The 20,935-nt window shown below is 47.9% G+C and overlaps 2 protein-coding genes across 2 annotated transcripts in view; one reads left to right on the forward strand and one right to left on the reverse strand.

Moving 5' to 3' along the window:
* Positions 1-476: 476 nt before the first annotated feature.
* Positions 477-3,627, reverse strand: POP5 (POP5 homolog, ribonuclease P/MRP subunit). The gene is made up of 5 exons (XM_001925378.6): positions 3,564-3,627; positions 3,348-3,490; positions 1,796-1,945; positions 1,529-1,612; positions 477-1,426 (listed from the first exon to the last, which is right to left on the reverse strand). The coding sequence occupies exons 1-5, from the start codon at positions 3,581-3,583 to the stop codon at positions 1,311-1,313; spliced, it is 513 nt and encodes a 170-aa protein (XP_001925413.1). The 5' UTR covers positions 3,584-3,627; the 3' UTR covers positions 477-1,310.
* Positions 3,628-6,227: 2,600 nt separating this feature from the next.
* Positions 6,228-20,935, forward strand: part of CABP1 (calcium binding protein 1) — a 59,273-nt gene continuing 44,565 nt past the window's right edge. The window contains exon 1 of the mRNA XM_084995600.1: positions 6,228-6,385. The gene's annotated coding sequence lies outside the window, so the exon portion shown is untranslated. The remainder of the gene's footprint in view (positions 6,386-20,935) is intronic.

Raw genomic sequence — 20,935 nt, forward strand, 5'->3', positions numbered from 1 at the left:
AGCAGATCAAAAGTGATCACAAGTCTCTTGTCCCTCCTAATTCTTGTGAGTTAGTTTCACCTGGCTTCAGGTCAGGGAGGTGTAAGGCAGTAGGGGAGAGGGGAACTACAGAAAACTGCCAGAAGTTGGCTTTGTAATAATGAGGTCAGGAGAGGCCAGGTTTTTTTCCCCTACTCAAAAGTGCAAGAACTGTGTTTTTCGTCAGGTTACCTGATTAAGTATTGGTAAGGAATCTGGTATTTTTAAGGTCCTGTATTCAGTACTGAGACCAGCTATAGATCTGTGCCAGTTTAGTTGCTCTGACTCACTACTGATTCTTTAACAGTCTGGGTTGCTTTGGGCCCATCCTAGGAGCGGGGCACAAGGCCTGAACTGAGACTGTGCATCTAGGACCATAAAGGGAGCCAGCCTTCCCGCCAGGGGTAGAGGGAGAAAGAGACTTGGCCAAGCATGAATTTCACATGCACACTAAATGCTACAGAAGCCAAATATATTTTATTTTTCTTACTGCTGCACCTGCAGCATATGAAGTTCCTAGGCCAGGGGTCAAATTCGAGCTGCAGTTGCAGCTTATGCCACAGCCACAGCAACACCAGATCTGAGCAGTGTCTGCAACCCATGCCACACCTTTCAGCAACACCCAATCCATAACCTACTGAACAAGGCCAGGGGTTGAACCTGCATCCTCATATAGACACTGGGTCCCTTAACCCCCTGAGCCACAGTGGGAACTCTGCCAAATACACTGAATAAACCTGCTTGCAGCCAGGCAATTAGATAAAAAGATGTATATATCTACAGGAACTTCACCACCTGCAGAACTACTTAACCAGGTAATGCTGGGTAAAGGTGACTTTGGCAAGTTTTATTTTATTTATTTATTTATTTATTTTTTTGTCTTGTTGTTGTTGCTATTTCTTGGGCCGCTCCCGCGGCATATGGAGGTTCCCAGGCTAGGGGTCGAATCGGAGCTGTAGCCACCGGCCTACGCCAGAGCCACAGCAACAAGGGATCCGAGCCGAGTCTGCGACCTACACCACAGCTCACGGCAACGCCGGATCGTTAACCCACTGAGCAAGGGCAGGGACCGAACCCGCAACCTCATGGTTCCTAGTCGGATTCGTTAACCACTGCGCCACGACGGGAACTCCGGCAAGTTTTAAACAATAAGTCAATTCATTTTGAGCTGGTAACTGGCCACTGATCAGCAGTCATCCAGTTTGAGAACTGTAGAAGGTGCTAGTGCCTCCCAGAATTCCCTGTCCAACAAGTAGGCCCTGAAGCTTAGGCGCAACGCAGCCTGCAAAAGTTCACTCCATTGTCTCAGCAGCCTCCTCACCGCCACTATCTGAAAGCTCCTCCCCAGTGGACTCCTCTTCTAGTAAACAGCTTCTTGTAACAGACTTCTGGATAGCTTCCCGCTCTCCTGGAGAAAGAGCATGGATTATTAAAGTCTCTGGAAGTGACCTCTCATTCAGCTGGAGGAGGTCAGTCACTGCTCAGTGGGCACGGGGCTAGCAGGGCTTACCTTCATCAGTGCAGTTCTGCAACAAAATCAACAGCTGTCTCCTATTGTACTGAATGAGGAACTTCTGACATGTTCTAATTGTACCTGACACAAGAAAGAGCTTTGCAGTCAACAGCTCGCAAAAGGTGTTTGCCTCAGAGTCTTGCAGAGCTAGGAAAAATTATCTTGCTCTTGGCAAGGTAGCAGGAGGACCCACCCACTATTGAAGACTGAACTCTGAACCTGTTTCCTATTGAAAATCAGCAGCCATAACACATGCACCCCTACCTCCCACGTGTAAGGTGTTAAAAAAACACGGATAACGGTGTCCTTTGTTCTCCAAGTATGTGATGAAGGGAAGAGCTGACCACACGAGCCGATAGAATTCCTTCCGGCATCGAAGTAGCACTATTCCGGTATAGGCATTGAGGTATCGCACTGCAGCAGGAAAAAAATCATTTTGGGAAAATGGATTCTCAGGAGCACGTTTAAAATCTTAGGGTAGAAGTTCCTGTCATGGCGTAGCGGAAACAAATCTGACTAGGAACCATGAGGTTGCTGGTTCGATCCCTGGCCTTGCTCAGTGGGTTAAGGAACTGGTGTTGCCATGAGCTATGGTGTAGACTGTGGCTGTGGTGTAAGCTGGCAGCTGTAGCTTCGATTCGACCCCTAGCCTGGGAACCTCCACATGCTGTGGGTGCAGCCCTAAAAAAAGCAAAAAAAAAAAAAAAATCTTCAGGTAACTGAGAGCCTATGTACCAGAAACCATTCAAGGCGGTGGCACTTGGGATGCCATCAATGAGTAAAAACTGATTTCTGAAGGAAAATAATGGGAGATAAATAACATCTAGGGCCTTTACATACCACTCAGAATTGGTGAATGAATTTAGAATTTAATTTTTTGCTTTTTAGGGCCACACCCATGGCATATGGAAGTTCCAAGGCTAGAGGTTGAATCAGCTAAAGCTGCAGGCCTATGTCACAGCTACAGCAACTCGGGATCGAAGCTGCCTCTGCCACCTACACAGCTCAGGGCAACCTTGAGTCCTTAACCCACTGAGAGAGGCCAGAGGTCTAATATGCATCCTCCTGTATCCTAGTCAGGTTCCTTAACTGCTGAGCCACAAAGGGAACTCCTAAAATGCACTTTTAATTCACAAACTAGTTAACCCAAGGAGGGGGGTGGCAGAAATCCATACTCTTCAGAAGGATGTTTTCCCTTAGCTGAAAAACAAGTTCTGCAACTGGGCTATGTAGGTTCTTCCAGCAACCGAGTCTCACCTTGGTAGAAGGGTTGCCTCTAGGTACATTACCTTCTCCAGATTTCAATTTCAAGCATATGGTAAAAAACGGAATGAATTTACATAGTGTGGTTGTGGAGGAGGGTCCTCTCTTGCATTTACACATACACACAACTGTGTATTCTGTACTTCACAGGCCCCTATGCAGGGCTTTTCAGGGGTAATTCTGACAATGCTTTTTTCATATGATGTCAAAGTAACCCGTCAAATAACTTACTCGGAACTATACAAGTCTTTCCTCATTTAGTTTTCATCATCCTATTAAACTCAATCAAAAACCACACGTCAAATAGTATAGGGGTTTCTGCCGACTGGTATTTTCTGCCCACTGCCTACTGGTATTAGCTCTCCGCTTAAGTTTGGACTCAAGCAGACCTCAGGCTCGGGTTCTGAAACTCCTAAAAAGGACGACACCCTACATAAAATGGTGCACAGGGCTTGGCAGCTTCCAAGGTCGCCCGTGCCCCTTCTTTCTCCCTCCAATGGCCACTGCTCCCTCCAGATCCCGCCATCCTCCTGGTTCCCCAACACCCTCGCACCCGCGAAGCCGATGGAGGAGGCGGCCGCGCCGAAAGTTCCGTGCACGCGCGCGATCGTGTCCCGTACTAGGCCGCCCAGCACTCGGTCCTCCAGATTCAGACGGCAGCGGGGGTCCTCAGACACCACTTCGCAAAGCAGGTACCTGGGGCAGGCGAGAGGGCGGTGAGTGCTGGGCCGGGGCCAGGACCGCAGGGACAGGAATAAGGGTTGCTTACCTGTGCTTGAAGCGCACCATGTTCGTATCCGCCTCGGGCGTCCAGACACTCAAACCGGATGTCTGCCTTCTCGTCGGCGGCCAATGGGAAGTTGGCCTGGCAGCCACTCAGAGAGGGAGGCGGAACTAGAATGTAGGCGGAGCCCCGTGTCAGTCTCCTTTGAGCTCCGCCTCCCTCTGCCGAGCGCAGGCGTCCTGCTCATTTCTTCGCTTAGACTTTCAACTGAACCCGTTGTGATGAGTGGTTGTGCTCCACGCCAGAGTTTGCTGTTTAGGATGCAGCTGAGGCATTTGGAACCTCCAGGACGTTCCATTACCTTGCAACATAGTACCCAAGCTGGACGGTGGAACATTTGAGCACAAGACCTTGCACCCCCCAGGCCAGGGATTGATAGGGGAAATCGGACTCTTATTCTCAGTTTGGAGCTCGGTTTAATTTCTCCATACAGCCAAATATGTTATTACTGTTTAGGCCTTTCAATAACCTTATGGAGTTGGGTGTATTGGCTTGTTTTTTTTTGTTTGTTTTTTTGTTTTTTTGCAAAAACAATCCGTGGTCGTTATATTTTCTGGTTATTTTGGTTTGTTTTTTGTTTTTGTTTTTAAACAGAAAAGCACAAAGAAGCAAATAAAAATAAGTTATAATCCCAGCACCTAGAGAGAATAATTTATCATGTAGTGGATTTTCTTCCAACATTTTACCCCTGTTCCAGTGGTTTTCCAGGTGAAGTCCAGGAACCACTGGATTTTCCCAGATTCTTTTAGGGAGTCCCCCGAGGTCAAATTACTTTTGTAGTAACACTAAGGTGTTACTTGCTGTTTTCACTTTCTGAGTGGACAGTAAAGTTTTCCAGAGGCCAGTGACATGTGCTGACATTGCTCTGATGGCTAAGAGAATTGTGCATGGTGTTTTAAACATTTCTGTTTTAATAAACATAGTGAGTATCAATATATTTCACATAACAAAAGCTCTTTGGGATCCTCAATAATTTAGTAAGAATGGAAAGGGGCCCTGAGACAAAAAAGGTACGAGATGTACCTTCCACTGTATGATAATTTATATTTTCCATTTTCTTTTTAAGAATAGGATCATACTGTTTACTACTCTTCTTTCCCCTCACATTGAATATCTTTTTAAAAACTGAGGCATAACATACATAAAATGCATATTAAGTGCATAACTCAATGAATTTTTATATATGTATAAACTTTTGCAACCACTGCCCAGATTAAGAGATAGAACATTTCCAACACTCAGGAAGGTTCCTGTGCTCTCTTCCGAGCCAAAAACCTTCCCAGAAGTAGCCTATATTCTGACTTCTGTCATGACAGATTAGCTTTTTCTCTTCTGGAACTTTATATAAATGTAAATCTCCAGCAGCATATTTGTGTGTGTGTGCGTGCATGTCTGGCTCCTTTCTTTCAACATAATGTCTGTAAGATTCATTCTTGTCATTTGACTATATTTTCATGCCAGCTGTTCTACAAAGTTATTTTTCAGTTGCCCCAGACTGCATTGTTTGGATGTACCACTGCTGATCTAGTCAATATTTCCATGATGGATATTTAAATTAATTCCAGATTTTCTTGTTATAGCCAGTACTTAGTTGTCCAGCCTTGTAACTAGCTCTTTATACACATCCCTGGCTATTTGTGTCATTGTCATCGACTTAGCTGGCCCTGTGAACCAGAAGAGAGAGTCGGATTTCACAATAGATTGTCTGAGAGATCTGAAGTGAGTTCTCAATTTTTCCACCTCTCACTCTTCACCACCGTAAAAGAGTGATGCTGAGGAAGGAGAACAGCAGCCCTGCTGAGGGACCAGGCTTTTTTCCCCCCACCCAACAGCGAGCGACCTCTTTATCAAAAACCAGTCCTGCCAGCGTCCTCCATTGACCAGCAGGGGGAGTCAGAGGCTCATAGTGTATGGAGAAAGTCTCAGCCACCGCTCTACCCATTCCCCCCGCCCCACCGTCTAGTCCCTTAAAATAACTCCCCTAACACTTTCCAGTCTTCAATTCAGTCCCAACACTGCGTTCATTTTATAGATGCAGTTGGGGCTCTGACCAAAGTCACACATCCTGTAAAGGCGCGGAATCAGAATTCGAACCTCAGGCCATCCGACTCCGTGGTCCTGGCTCTTGTCTGCACCGCTGCTGTCCTGTGCACGATTTTGCTGTCCACTTCGTATAAATTGAAGGCTATTGATATAGGCTACAATCTCTCCGTTGTTTACTAGCCATATGCTGTCGGGGCGGTCAATTCACGCCTCCAGATCTCAGTCTCCTCACCTGGGTAATAGAATAATAATGGTTCCTCCCTCCCAGTGCATAGGCGATAATGCGGGCAACTGTCTGGAGCAGTGAGCGTCCAATAAACGCGGTTTTGGGTGACTGATTTACTGCTCCCCGCGGGAAGCACACTGGGGCGGTGTCGGGCCTTCCCTCCTCTGACCGGACCCTGCCGCCTGCTTGCGGGCCCCACGAAGGTGCAGAACCCCTGGGGCCCGGAGGCCGGGATGGGCTGCGTCGGCGGCGCAGCCCGCTCCCCACGGTAATTAGCTGTGTCTGCTCCCGCTCCGCCAGCCGCTAATTACACGTCTCCTAATGAGGCCGGCGGCTGTGTGCAATCACCCGGGTTCCCGCCGCGCGGCGCGGGAGGCCGCGGGGGAATCCGCCCGCGGGGGCGTGGACAGCGGCTGCCTCAGGCTGCGAGATCCGCTTGGCTGTGGCGAGTGTGCGCCCGGCCGCGCCCGCCACCGAATGCCACTGCTGCGCCCGCTCACCGTCTTTTGCTTCCAGCCGTCATCATCCCACATTACAGGTAAGGAAGTGGACCGAAGCTGGGAGAGGCTAACTCAACACAGGCGCAAAACTCACGCTGGAATTGCCCCGAGCCTGTGCTATTGACCGGGTACTGCCTGGATTTTAACGGACTGCTTGCTGTTGTTGTGACTCCCGGGACTTTTCGGAAGAGTAGCTCTCAGATCAGATGAATGAAGGAATGGGGGGTGGGAGTGGGAAACTTCCTTTGAGCTCTTCCCCTCCTTCCCCACGGAGGGTTCCCACCCTCAATTTGCCTTTTCTGGATCAGACCTAAAGCCAAGTATCAGCTCCAGTAAGGCCTTTAAAGCTTACTTGGAAATGAAAATCACAGAATTCATTTCACAGATTGGGAACTTTGGAGCATTCCTAGGAGGTGGTTGGAGCAACTGCTAAAATGCTCCCATAAGAGTTCCCACTGTGGCCAGTGGGTTAATAATCCTACTGCAGGCTTTCTGGTCATTGTGGAGGCATGGATTCTGCCCTTGGCCCTGGCAGTGGGTTAAGGATCCAGCATTGCCACTTAGGTGGCTGGTGCAGCTCTGATTAGATCCCTGGTCTGCAATCTCACGACCTGGAACTTCCAGATGCTGTGGGTGCCCAATATAAAATAAATAAATAAATAAATAAATAAAATGCTCCCTAAGGTGAGGGTAGGAAGCTACTACTTTGTGCTTTGTTCTCAGGGCCTTCCCGCATGGGATAAGATCCAGAGGAGCCTTTATTGTTTATCCTTATGTTCTGAACACTATTTATTAGGTTCTTCCTTTGTGCTAAACACTCTCCTGAGCACTTGGTGTGCTTGACTCCATTTCGTCTTCCCAACATCCCCATGAACACAGGCCCCTTTACTCTCTGAGGCTCAGGGAAGGAAGGGACCTGCCCAAGGTCACACATTATCTTCAGCAAAGACCTTTTGTCTTACCCCCAAACCTGTGCAATTGACCCCTTGCTCTCTACCTCTTCTGGGATGTCTGGAACTTAGAAGGATGTTCAGAGAAGGCATATGCAGTTGGGGTGCCTGCCTAAGTGGCTTTGGCATCCAGTGGGTCCCCATCAGCCTGGATGCCACCATGGTGGATGGTGGCAAAAGAAAATGGCTCAGCGGTTTTGTTAATCAGCTCAGTGGGGGCTCTTGCTGTTCTAATCCAATCAACAAATTCCCTATAAAAACTTTATGGGGACAATCTGGATAAAATTAAACCCTCCATTTGCTTGGCCAGTGGCCTGGGAAGTGGCTGCATCCTCCAGGATGCTGGGGCAGGCATGGACCTCCCTGAACCTCAGGGACAGAACACCACATCTTGCTCCTCACTTTTCCCTGCCTGCTGTATGGATGCTCTCATCCCTAATTTAATTGAAATTATAACGGTGCTACTGTTTAACCCAGCACCTTTCCTGCCAGGAATTTATCCCACAGAGATTCTTGCATTTGTGCCCAATTACAGGTGGACAAGATGTGTCTTGCAGCGTTGTTTGTGAGAGCAAAAGCCCACCTCAGTGTCCACCAGAAAGCGTCCACTGTATGTATATATTTATTGGACAACCATGTGCCAGAGAACTTTCTAAATGCTTTACATAGATTGACTCATTTAATCCTCACAACTCTCTATAATATTGGGACTTAGTTTTATCAACCCCATATTACAGATGAGGAAACTGAGGCTCAGGGAGGATAAGTAACGCCCGAGCTTCACATAGCTAGGAAGCAGCAGGGCCAGGATTTATTTTTTATTTTTATTTATTTATTTATTTATTTTTTGCTTTTTTAAAAAAGTGCTGCTCCTGCAGCATATGGAAGTTCCCAGGCTAGGGGTTGAATAAGAGCTACAGCTGCCAGCCTACACCACAGCCAGAGCAATGCCAGATCTGAGCCAAGTCTGCGACCTACACCACAGCTCTTGGCAACACTGGATCCTTAACCCACTGGGCAAGGCCAGGGATTGAACCCCCATCCCCATGGATACTAGTTGGATGGTTTGCACTGCGCCACAATAGGAACTCCAGGGCCAAGATTTAGATCAGGGGATCCTTGTCCTTAACCACTATCCTATTTGGCTTCTCTGTCTTGATGTGCATGGCAAATTTCCAGAAGGTGACCCAAAAGCTTTGAGGGTAGTTACCTCTCATGGTGGTGGGAGAGCACTTAAAGATTGTGAAGTAGGAGGGGGATCTCACGTTTTACTGTGTCCTCTTTTGTACCATATCATTTTATCACACGCATGTGTGAGTTTCATAATTTAGAGGTGTTACTGAGCCCAGTCCCCAAGTATATTCTTTCTAATCTTTACCTCATCCCTGGTCCTAGGTTCTGTCATGGTCCCTGTTTTGCAAGTCAGGAAGCTGAGCTCACCGAGGTGGTCGGGCCAGGCCACGTGACTGGAAATTGCAAAGAGGGAGCGACTCTCCAGGCAGTGCCATTCCCCTAATTTATATTAGCCTCCTGGGCTTGGGAGGTTCAGAGGGGAGAAGAGTGATTAAAAGCATGGACTCCAGGGAATTCCTGATAGGGCTCAGTGGCTTCTGAACCCAACTGGTATCCCTGAGGATGTGGGTTTGGTCCATGGCCTCACTCAGGCATTTAAGGATCTGGCATTGCTGAGAGCTGCGCCGTAGGTAGCAGATGTGGCTCAGATCTGGCGTGACTGTGGCTAGCCTGGGAACTTCCATTTGCCGTGGGTGTGGCCCTAAAAAGCAAAAAACAAAAACACCATGGACTTCAGAGTCAGCTCACCTGGGTTCAAGTCCTGCTTCAGCCACGCACCAGCTGTGTGACCTTGGGAAAGTCTGTTCCCCTCTCTGAACCTCAGTTTCCTCTCTGAGAATATATGACTCACCTCCATGCGAAGTGCTTAGAACAGGGCCTGTCTCCTTGTGAATGCTCAAGAAATGTGGAGTATTTTTATATATTGTCCTGAATGCTGTCTTCCCCGATTTCAAGATCGGAGCCATTCCATCTCCCAGCTGGTGGGTTCAGCTGTTGCTGCTCCAGTCCCTGCCCCCACCCCCACAAAGGGAAGGCCCAGCCCACCCTGTGCTCCAGCCTCTAGCAGAAGCCCTTCACCATCTGTTCTTCTGGGTTATCCCACTAGTGTCTGTGAGCAGAATTGATCACATCACCAGAACTGGAAAAAGGGGCAGAGCTGCAGGGCTGGTATGGCCCAGATCCAGGGCGAGGCTGGGATGGGCGGCCTCCCAGTTCGGGATGTTCCCGGCGCCTTCCCACCACTCATCCTTGGAGGGAGAAGGGTCTCAAAATAGCTGTTGCTTCCCCGGCACGGCGCTAGGCCAGGGACAGGAATAGACATCTGGGGGTGGCCGCCTCAGCTTCCCTCAGGAGCCCTGGGGGGCCGGGAATAGGCAGAGGCCAGACTCTCCCCAGTGTAGGGGGCGGACAGTGCAGCTGTCAGTATCGAGTGACTCACCTGTGACCGTCCAGCCCATGCAAAGTCTGGCCCTGGTGGGGCTGGCTGGTCAGCAGGTCACCAGCACTGGGTAGAGACTGGCCAGGCCTGGACTCTTAGATCAACACAAAGTGCCCTTCCACACTGGCCCCTACAATCCTCCCTTGGCTTGTGGGGAACCTGAGGCCCAGAGGGAGGTTCACATGCTTGAGATCAGAAAGCTGGTTAGAGGAGTTCCCTGCTGGCTCAATGGGTTAAGGATCCCGTGTTGTCACTGCAGTGGCTTGGTTTCAATCCATGACCTGGGAATTCTGCATGTTGTGGGTGTAGCCAAAAAAAGAGAGAGAGAAAGAGAAGAAAGCTGCTTAGAAGCCACTCTGACAGGAGAGGCAGGACTTTGAGAAGCTTTACAGGGTGGTAGTTAAAGGGTTAAAGGACTCAGACTATATAGGTTCAAATCCAGCCTCCACTACTTATGACCTGCATACTCTTAGGCCTTAATTACATTATCTGTAAAATGGGTACAATAATAGTACCCACCTCTTTAGTGGTTATGAAGATTGAATTAATAGCTGTGGTTATTACAGTTGTTGTTTTCTCACCAGATTCCTCACTTATTCATGCCTAAGGCTCTGGCTGAATACCTGCCATGTGTCAGGCACTGTGCTAAGCCTAGATCACTATAGCTCACGGTATGGCAGGAAGAGGTTGGTTGACATTTCAGGGAACCTGCCATGTGCCAGCTACTAGGTGAAGCCTTTTTACCTACATCATCTCATCTATTCCTCATGACAGCCTGTGAGGAGCCACTATCGTGCCCTATTTTATGGCTGAAGGGAGTGAGGCTCAGAGAGGTAAAGTCACTCCTCTTGGTAAAGTCACTGCCAAGAGGTAGCAGAGCCAGGATTTGAAACCTGGGCTGCCTGCCTGCATAGCTCAGGCGAACTCCTGCATGACGCCACCTGGGGAGGTGGACAAAGACATTCAGTTGGTGAGGTACAGGGGTTGGGTGGGAGGTGTGGGGTGCCTGAAGAAGGGCTGCACTCTGCCAGCCTTCAGTTTATCATCCCTGCCCCCAGCCACCCCTCCCTGACTTCCTTCTTCTCCAGGCCCTTCCTAGTAGCCAGGGAAGGGAGGAGGGGGAGCTCACAGCCGAGTCTCTCACACACACCAGCCCTGGGTCAGATGTGAGGTGGTCAGCAGCCCCCGCTACCAAATGTCCACCTCTGTTCCCCTGGGATTCTCTGAGTACCTACTGTGTGCCGGGTCTGTGCTGGGCTCTGAAAACACAAGGAAGACTTCGTCCCTGCCCTGACATCACTCAGGGTATGGTAAGAGAGAGTTTGCCCAAAATGGCAAGAGAAATACAGGGGCAGCTGCTGGGATGAGGGTAGGAACAGGGGCAAGCTGGTGCCCTTAGGATTCTGTTGGGTGAAAGGGCTGTTCTGCTTCATGTGGGGGCACTGGGAAGGCTGGAAGGTTTTGAAATGGCCTCACTCACATAAGGCTGGTGGTCAGTGCTGGCTGCCAGTGTGGAGGTCAGCTGGGGCTGTTGGCTGAGGGGCCTCAGTTCACTTCCATGTGGCCTCTCCATAGAGCTTGGGCTTCTTACAGCACAGCATCTAGCTTCCAAGAAGCAGAAGCTGCCATGCTTCTTAAGGCCTGGCTCAGAAGTCTCAGAACATCACTTCTGCTGCATCATAATGAGTCCTAAGACCAGCCTCATTCAAGGGCAGAGGAAATAAACCCTCCCTCTTTTCTTACTACTATTATTATTATTTGTACAATTTAATGCATTGACAATGTTGTACAACCAACACTTCTCCATAATTTCAAATTTTTTTTTTAATCATCTCACAAGAACACCCCGTACCCATCATGCCATTGCTCTCTGTTTCCCCTCTCCCCAGGCCCTGGCGATTACTAATCTGCTCTCTGTCTGTATGGATTTACCCACTCTAGATATGGCATATAAAAGGTATTATAAAACATGTGACCTTTTGCATCTAGTTTCTTTTGCTTCACATTATTTTTTGAAGTTCATCTATGTTGTAGCATATGTCAGTGCTTGATTCCTTTTTATGGCAGAATTATATTCTCCCATATGGGTATACCACAATTTGCTAACCCATTCATCTGATGGACGTTTGGGTTGTTTCCATCTTTTGGTGTTTGTGAGTAGTGCTGCTATGATCATTCGAGTGTAAGTTTTTGTTTAAATACTTGTTTTAAATTCTTTTGGGGTATATACCTACGACCTGGGTCATATAGTAACTCCATGTTTAACATCTTGAGGATCCATCAAACTCCTTTCCACAGCAGCTGTGTCACTTTACACTTCTATCAGCAATGTATGAGGGTTCCTATTTCTCCAGATCCTTGCCAACACAGAATTCTCTTCGTGGCTCAGGGGTTAACGAAACCAACTAGGCTCCACGATGATGCAGGTTCGATCCCTAGCCTCGCTCAGTGGGTTAGGGATCCGGTGTTGCCATGAGTTGTGGTGTAGGTCACAGACTCGGCTCTCATCTGGCATTGCTGTGGCAGTGGTGTAGACCAGCAGCTACAGCTCCGATTAGACCCCTAGCCTGGGAATCTCCACAGGCCATGGGTGCAGCCCTAAAAAGCAAAAAAAAAAAAAAAAAAAAAAAAAAAAAAAATTGGACCCATATCCTTGCCAACATTTAAAAAAATTACATCAGTCCTAGTAGGTGCGAGGTGATGTGTCATTGCAATTTTGACTGGCATTTACTTAATGACCAGTGATGTCAAACATCTCTTCATGTGCTTTTTGACCATTTGCATATCTTCTTTGGAGAAAAGTACTTTGCTCATTTTTTTATCTTGATTTTTTAACATTCTTAAATGATTTTTATTTTTTCCATTATTGTTGATTTACAGTGTTCTGTCAATTTCTGCCGTACAGCTAAATGACCCAGTCATACACATATATACATTCTTTTTCTCATATTATCCTCCATTACGTTCCATCATAAGTGACTAGATATAGTTCCCTGTGTTATACAGCAGGACTTGGCTCATTTCTTTTTTTACTTTTTTTTAAATTTTATTTTTTGTCTTTTTTATGGCCGCACCCGAGGCGTATGGAGGGTCCCAGGCTAGGGGTCAAATTGGAGCTGTAGCTGCCGGCCTACACCACAGCCATTAGCAACGCCAGATCTGAATTGCATCTTTGACCTCCATTGCAGCTTGCAGCATCGCCAGATAGTTAACCCACTGAGTGAGGCCCGGGATCAAACCTGCTTTGTCACAGAGACTATGCCTGGTTCTTAACCTGCTGAGCCACAACAGGAACTCCCTAGCTCCATTTTTCCTATGAGAAAACTGAAGTAGTTCAGTGTGTTTCCTCAGTTTGTCCAAAGTTGCACAACAAGGTAGCAGTAGAGCCGGAGCTTAATCGCAGACCCTGTCTCTGTCCAAGATCTGGGCTTTTGCACTGAAAAAAAAAAAAAAAAAAATTGAGTTATAATGTACATACAGTAAACCGAACACCTCTCAAGTTTGTTCGTTCAATTTCATATACACCACTCCCAGGTGCAGATGTAGAATGTCTCCCACCCCCAAAAGGTGCACTCTCAGGTAGTTTTAAGCTTCACAGTGACTGTATGAAGTAGGTATTATTATTATCATTGTCTCCATTCTTCAGATGAGGAAACTGAGGCATAGAAAGATGAAGCCACTTGCCCAAGACCACGTGAAGTGGATTCTAGATTCCAACCTAAGCCTAGAAGACTTGGAGCTCAAAGTCCTTTCCACCCCCATCCCCACCCCCGAGATTTTTTCCCCGAAGGCCAGACTCCAGACTCTCAGGCTGAGGTCTGCTTCATCCCCCACTGGGGGTCCCTGAGGGCAGGAATGGGCCTTTGCTGAAATGGGAGGCACTTATTTATGGCTCTGTGGGGAGTGCAGGGCCAGGGAGGAGGCAGATTTAGGACGAGGAGAGAGGAATTAGAGGAGTTCCTCTTCGTGCTTGTCCCCATCAGTCACGGAGCATAAACAGTGGGCAGGAGGCCAGCTGGGGCCCTTTCCTAGCAGCAGGCCTGGGGGAAAAGCTCAGCTCTGCCTGGACCTGAAGAGCCCAAAGGGAGGAGGAGAGGGGCCGGCATGCCTGTCAGACTGCTTTGGACCACTTCTGCAGCATCCTTGGAGCAGCTACGAGGATCCCAGGAGTGTCCTCTGCACCTCTTCCCACCTCTGTGTGAGTGACAGCCCTGCACTCCTCTGACCTCTTCTCCTGTCCCTGTGCTCCATCCAAACCAGCCTCCTCTCTCTCCCTCCCAACCTGTCAAGTGCCTACCCGCCTCAGGGCCTTTGTACGTAATATTCCTCCATCTGGATCCTTCTGCCTCCTGGACTTCCTATGGCTTGTGTCTTATCATGCATCTCCACTCAAATGTCACCTCTTTAGAGTGCTCTTCCCTGCACGAATTGTCCTATTTAATGCCCTTCCCACCAGCCAACACAAAGGAGCCAGACGGCCTGGGTCTGAATCTCAGCTCTGCTCCTGAATAGCTGGGTGGCCTTGGGCAAGTTACTTACCCTCTCTGTTCCAATTTCCTTACCTGGAAAGTAGGGCTGATGATATCAGCACCTACCTCATAGGGTTGTGGTAAGGATGAAATTATTTAATATATGTTAATGCTTGGCCCATAGTAGATGCTTTATAAAAATGTGCTATTATTCACACAGCATTCATCCTGTTCTGAAATTATCCTAGTTACTGGCTTGTTTATACCCTAATTAGAATGTGAGCCCCATGAAGAGGGTGGGTCCTTCTATGTTTTTCATGGCTCCATGCCCAGTACCTAGAACAGTGCCTGACCCATAGTAATAAACATGAGTTGAAAAAAAAAGAAAGCCAGAAAAAAGCAAGGAGTTTCTGTGTGACTCACTGGGTTAAGGATCCAGTGTTGTCACTGCAGTGGCTTGGGTCACTGCTGTGGCGTGGATTCCATTCCTGGCCTGGGAATTTTTGTATGCCACAGGCACAGCCAAAAAGAAAAAAAGGAAAAAAGTTAAAGGAGAGTTCCCATTGTGGCTCAGTGGTAATGAACCTGACTAGTATCCATGAAGATGTGGGTTTGATCCCTGGTCTTGCTCAGTGGGTTAATGATCCAGCGTTGCCATGAGCTATGCTGTTTGTCGCAGACACATGGCTCAGATCCTGTGTGGCTGTGGCTGTGTCTGTGGCTGTGGCGTAGGCCGGCAGCTGCTGCAGCTCCAATTCAACCCCTATTCCATATGCTGCTGGTGCAGCCCTAAAAAGTCCAAAAAAAAAAAAAAAAAAAACAAAAAAACGGTCTTCATGTCCTTATTCTCAACTGCTGTATGAGGCAGGTATGAATTTTATCCCCATGATCCAAGTAAGGAAAACGAGCCTCAGAATGGAGGCAAAGTGGTTAGTCCAAGATCAGGCAAGTCTGCAAGAAACAGAGCAGGGATTCCAGGCAGGCTAACGCCAGAGCTCACATTCCCACCACGGGCTCCAGCCCCAGGCACATAGTAGGCATCTAGTGGAGGGTAGCTATGGGTCCTCCCTGATGGGGCCCTCAGAAGCCTCGCTCTCACCTTGGTACCGCCTTTGAGGACAAGGGCCCCTTGCTGCAAACCAGGTCTTTTGTTCATTTTCCTCCTCTTCAGTTCCCGCTTAGAGACGCAAGGGCCCTTGCAAACCTCCCTGACAGTTTTTCAGATTATCCTTACTTTGATCAGTTCCAGAGTCTCCTGGCAGATGCGGGAGTTATTCCGGGGCCTTGATGGCTCCCTCTGGCTCCCTCTGACCTCCTGGCCCCCAGTTACAAACACCCCCGCCTCCAACTGCACGGTTCTTCAGGGCTCATCAGCTGCCTCCCCACTGCTCACTTTCTGTCCCTGCAGCTCTGACTGGAACCCAACACCTGCTCCCTACTCCGCCCTCCCAGGCCCACAGCCACTTCTGCCTCCCCAGTCTTTGCTAGGGGTGGGGGACTCCAACTCCTTCTTAATCTTTGGCCTCCAGACTTTGCCTCAGAGCGGTGATCCCCCCTCCCCATTTCAGGATTTTTTCCAGACTCACAAAATCTCACACACCATTTGGATGCAAATATTTTCTCCCACTCCCTGTTTCTTTTGGAATCCAGTCCCTGGTGTCATTCAGTCTGGGGTGGGAGTGGCTCAGAAACTTCCAAGGGTAAATTTTATGGAATGTTGTATATTTTACCACAATTAAAAAAAAATATTTCTAAGGGGATGAAGACGTTCCCCCGACCCCATGTCACAGAGTGTGGGGTGATGTCACAGGGACGTGGTGTGGGTTCTGCTGTCGCTGTCTGTTCTCTCTGCTTCTGGCTCTCCCTTCCAGCTCTGAGCTCTGCCAGGGCCGCCCGCAGGCCTTGCTGGCTTTTCAAAAATAACTCTTGAGTCTCTCTCCGAGGTGGGGGGCTGCTTCCTCAGTGTCCTAGGCTCTGTGCTAATTCTTTCGAAAGGCAAGGCTTCCTGGAGTGGGGCTGGGGGGCAGGTCATCAGCTATCTGTCTGAAGTGGTCCAGATGCGAATATCTGGCTCTAGCACTTATTACCTTCAAGGAAGTAGGGCCCACCAAGCCATTCATTCATTCACTCATTTAGTCATTCAACAAGCATCTCTTAGTGTCTGCAGAGCATCTCTGGGCGGCCTCGATTGTTGTCTCATTTGTTTCTGAGATATCTCCTTTCCTCTCTTTGAATTTCCACTTCCTTCTCTAAAGTAGGGAATCTTGGAGTTCCCTTGTGGCTCAGTAGTAACAAACCCAAATAGTATCCATGAAGACTTGGGTTCAATCCCTGGCCTTGTCCACTAGGTTAAGGATCAGCCGTGAGCTGTGGTGTAGGTTGCAGATGAGGCTCAGATCTGGCGTTGTTGTGGCTCTGGCATAGGCCAGCGGCTACAGCTCCGATTGAACCCCTAGCTCGGGAACCTCCATATGCTGCAGGTGTGGCCCTAAAATAGAAATAAAATTTAAAAAATAATAAATAAATAGATAGATAGATAAAGCAGGGGTTCTTAATTAGGGTGGCCAGTTAGTCCCAGAAGGAAACAGATGGCATCTCAAACTGGGCCACTGGAAGAAGGCCGAATGAAGGGAGGGCTTAGGTGTGATGGGTGTAGGGAAATCGTCAGGGAGAATGCGGTGCCTGGAGAACCGTCACCTCCCTAGGCCTGGCAGGCCAAGGGAGCAGGCCTGCTCCCCAGGAGTTGTGTGGAGAAAGAAGCTGTGACCTTCTGTGGAAGGAGGCAGCTGGCCTGAGGCTCCCTGCAGGGAGGGAGCTGACGAATAAACATCCTGACCTCCCTCTTCCTTCTCTTTCCACCTCTTCCTGGGGGCTCCCCATTGGCCAAACCCACTGTGCCACTGCAGGATCGAACCTGTACCTCCGCAGCAACCTGAGACACTGCAGTCAGATTCCTAACCCCCTGCGCCAGGGCGGGAACTCTGGGAGACTGTAAAGTCTGAAGAGGTCGGTCTCCTGGACACAAAGCAGGGCGGGGAAAGGTGGAGTGTTCCTAGATGACAGATGGGGGATTATTAATTTATCATGTACTGGAGTAATAGTAGGAATGATGGTGGGTCCCATGATACATGCTTGATAAATGTCTGCTTAGTTATTTACTGCCCTGTAGCAAGTTACTCCAAGACTCAGTGACTTATAAAAGCAAATGGGAGTTCCCTTTGTGGCTCAGTGGATTAAGAACCCAACATAGTGTCTGTGAGGATGCAGATTTGATCCCTGGCCTCGCTCAGTGGGTTAAGGATCAGGTGCTGCTGCAAGCTGTGGCAGAGGTTGCAGATATGGCTTGGATCTGGCTTTGTTGTGGCTCTTCAGTAGGCCTGCAGCTGCAGCTCTGATTTGACACCGATCCTGGGAACTTCCATTTGCCACAGGTTGGGCCCTAGAAAGCAAAATGGAACAACACAAAAAGGAGTTCCCTGGTGGCTCAGTGGGTTAAGGATCTGGCATTGTCACGGCTGTTGCTTGGGTCACTGCCGTGGTGTGGGTTTGATCCCTGGCCTGGGAACTTCTGCATGCTGCAAGGGCAGCCAAAAAAAATTAATAATAACAACAATAAAACTCAGTGGCTTAAAACAATAAACCTCACACAGTCCCTGTGGGTCAGGATTGGGTGCAGCACAGCTGGGTGGTCCTGCCTCAGGCTCCCATGAGGCTGCTGTGAAGCTGTTGGCCACTCATCTCAAGCAGTTCATTCCTGTGGCTGGCAAGCTGGTGCTGGTTGTTGGCAGGAGGCTTCAGTTCTTTGCCATCCAGATCTCTCCACAGGGCTGTTTAAGAGCCCTCACGGTGTGGTGGGTACCTGGGTTCCACTCAGAAAAAGTGATCCAAGAGCAGAACCCTCCATGTGTTTTCTAACCTAGTCTCAAAAACCACAGACCATCACTTCAACAATATTCTATAGGTGTCACAGGTCAGCCTAGGCTGTGTGGAGGGGGCTGGCTGGGGGCAGGAATGCCAGGAGGCAGGACTCTTCCGAGGTCTTTTTGGAGGTTGGTTATCACCGTTCCTAATACATTCACTCATTTAATCCTTTCAAAATCCCTAGGTAGTTATCTAAATAAAACAACCCCCCCATGAGTATTATTATTATTATTAGTCTTTTTAGGGCCACACCCACGGCATATGGAGGTTCCCAGGCTAGGGTGGAATCAGAGCTGCAGCTGCTGGCCTACACCACAGCCACAATACAGGATCTGAGCTGCATCTGCAACCTACACCACAGCTCACAGCAGCGCTGGGTCCCCCACCTGCTGAGTGAGGCCAGGAATCAAACCTGAGTCCTGATAGATGCTAGTCAAGTTTGTTAGCCCCTGAGCCCCAACGGGAACTCCTATTATTATTATCATTGTCACTATTCTGTTGAAACAGAGGCACAGAAAAGTGAAATAACTTATCCAAGATTACCTGGCAAAGCCAGGAATTAAACCTAATGGAACCTTCTTTTTCCAATCAATTTTACTGGGCTACAATTTACATACAATCAAAACACTCCAGGAGTTCCCCCTATGGCACAACAGGATCATGGCTTCTTGGGACAGGAGGGATGCAGGTTTGCTCCCTGGCCCAGCACAGTGGGTTAAGGATCTAATGTTCCCTAAGCTGTGGCTTAGGTCGTGGCTGCGGCTCAGATCTGATCCTTGACCCAAGAACTCTCTGTGCTGCAGGGTGGCCAAACAAACACTCTAATGACGATATAGACCATTTTCATGCCCTTGAAATTTTCCCTCATGCTCTTTGCAGTCAATCCTCTTGGGCCCTGCTACCAGGCAACCTCCGATCTGCTTCCTGTAACTGTAGATTGCTTTGTTCATAGACATTCTAGAACTTCATATAAATGAAACCATATAGTATCTTCTCTTTTGTGACTGGCTACTTTTGTTGAACAAAAATATTTATTTTTTATTTTTATTTTTTTGTCTTTTTGCCTTTACTAGGGCCGCTCCCGCGGCATATGGAGATTCCCAGGCTAGGGGGTCTAATCAAAGCTGTAGCCACCGGCCTACACCAGAGCCACAGTAACGCAGGATCTGAGCCACATCTGCAACCTATACCACAGCTCACGGCAACGCCAGATCCTTAACCCACCGAGCAAGGGCAGGGATCGAACCTGCAACCTCATGGTTCCTAGTCAGATTCATTAACCACTGTGCCGTGATGGGAACTCCTTGAACAAAAATATTTATGAGGTCCTTCTACACTGTTCCCTGTATTGGTGATTCTTTTTCAGTAGTGAGTAGTATTCTACTGCCTAGATTTAGCATACGTCTTTTATCCAATTCGCCTGTACAATGGCATTTGGGTTGTTTCCAGTTTGAGGCTATTATGAATAAAGCTACTGTGAACTTCATGTAAAAGTCTTTGTATGGACATATGTTTTCATGTATCTCAGGTAAATAGCTAGGAGTGGAATTGCCAAATCATATTGTAAGTATATGTTTCACTTCCTAAGAAGCTGCCCAACTTTTCTGACATAATGGTATCAGGACTGTATGTGAGTTCCAGCTACTCCATATCCTCACCAACATTTTATAACACGGTTCTTGTTAATTTTAGCCATTCTCATCTCTGTGTAGTGGTATCTTATTGTGGTTTCAGTTCGTACCTCCCTGTCAACTATTGAGCATCTTTTCATATGCATATTGGCCATATGTATGTCTTCTTTCGCAAAGTATTTGTTCAGTTCTTTTGCCCATGTTTTACTGGATTATTTCTTATTATTTAGTTGTACAAATTCTTTTTATATTTTGAATACAAGTTCCTTGTGAGAAACACATACATAATGAATATTTTCTCTCCGTCTGTGGCTTACAGTTTTATATTTTTAATAGTTTCTTTTGAAGAACAGAAGTTTGATATTTTGGAGTTCCCATCATGGTTAAGCAGAAACAAATCTGACTAGTATCCATGACGATGCAGGTTCAATCCTTGGGGAACTCCATATGCAGTGGGTAAGGCCCTAAAAAGACAAAAAGACAAAAAAAAAAAAAAAAAAAAAAGAAGAAGAATGACATTTTGATGAAGTTCTATTTATTTGTTCCTATTGTTTGCGCTTTTGTGTGTCCTAAGAAATCTTTACCAACATTTTAGGCCACAAAGATATTTTCTTATGTTTTCTCTTAGAAGTTTTGTACTTTTAGTCTCTACATTTAGGTCTCTGAACCATTTTAAGTTAGTTTTTTGTTTGTTTGTTGTGGCTGTACCCACAGTATATGAAATTCTCAGGCCAGGGATCCTTAACCCACTGTGCTGGGCTAGGGCTTGAACCTGTACCTCAGCAGTGACCTGAGCCACTGCAGAGACAACACCAGATCCTTAACTGACTGTGCCACAGCAGGAGTTAGTTTTTATGTATGGTGTGAGGTAGGGCTCATTTTTCTTTGTTGTTTTTGTCTTTTTTGTCCTTTTAGGGCCACACCCGCAGCATATGGAGGTTCCCAGGCTAGGGGTCTAATCAGACCTGTTGCTGCCCTTCTACACCAGAGCCACAGCAACGCCAGATCTGAGCCCCATCTGCAACCTACACCACAGCTCATGGCAACACTGGATCCTCAACCCACTGATCGAGGCCAGGGATCGATCCCACAACCTCATGGTTTC

Source organism: Sus scrofa, chromosome 14 (assembly GCF_054392235.1).
Source record: "Sus scrofa isolate SSC_HxYL_T2T_F1_AM1 chromosome 14, Sscrofa_HxYL_maternal_Yorkshire_Landrace_v2.0, whole genome shotgun sequence".
In the NCBI taxonomy this organism is placed as follows: Eukaryota; Metazoa; Chordata; class Mammalia; order Artiodactyla; family Suidae; genus Sus; species Sus scrofa.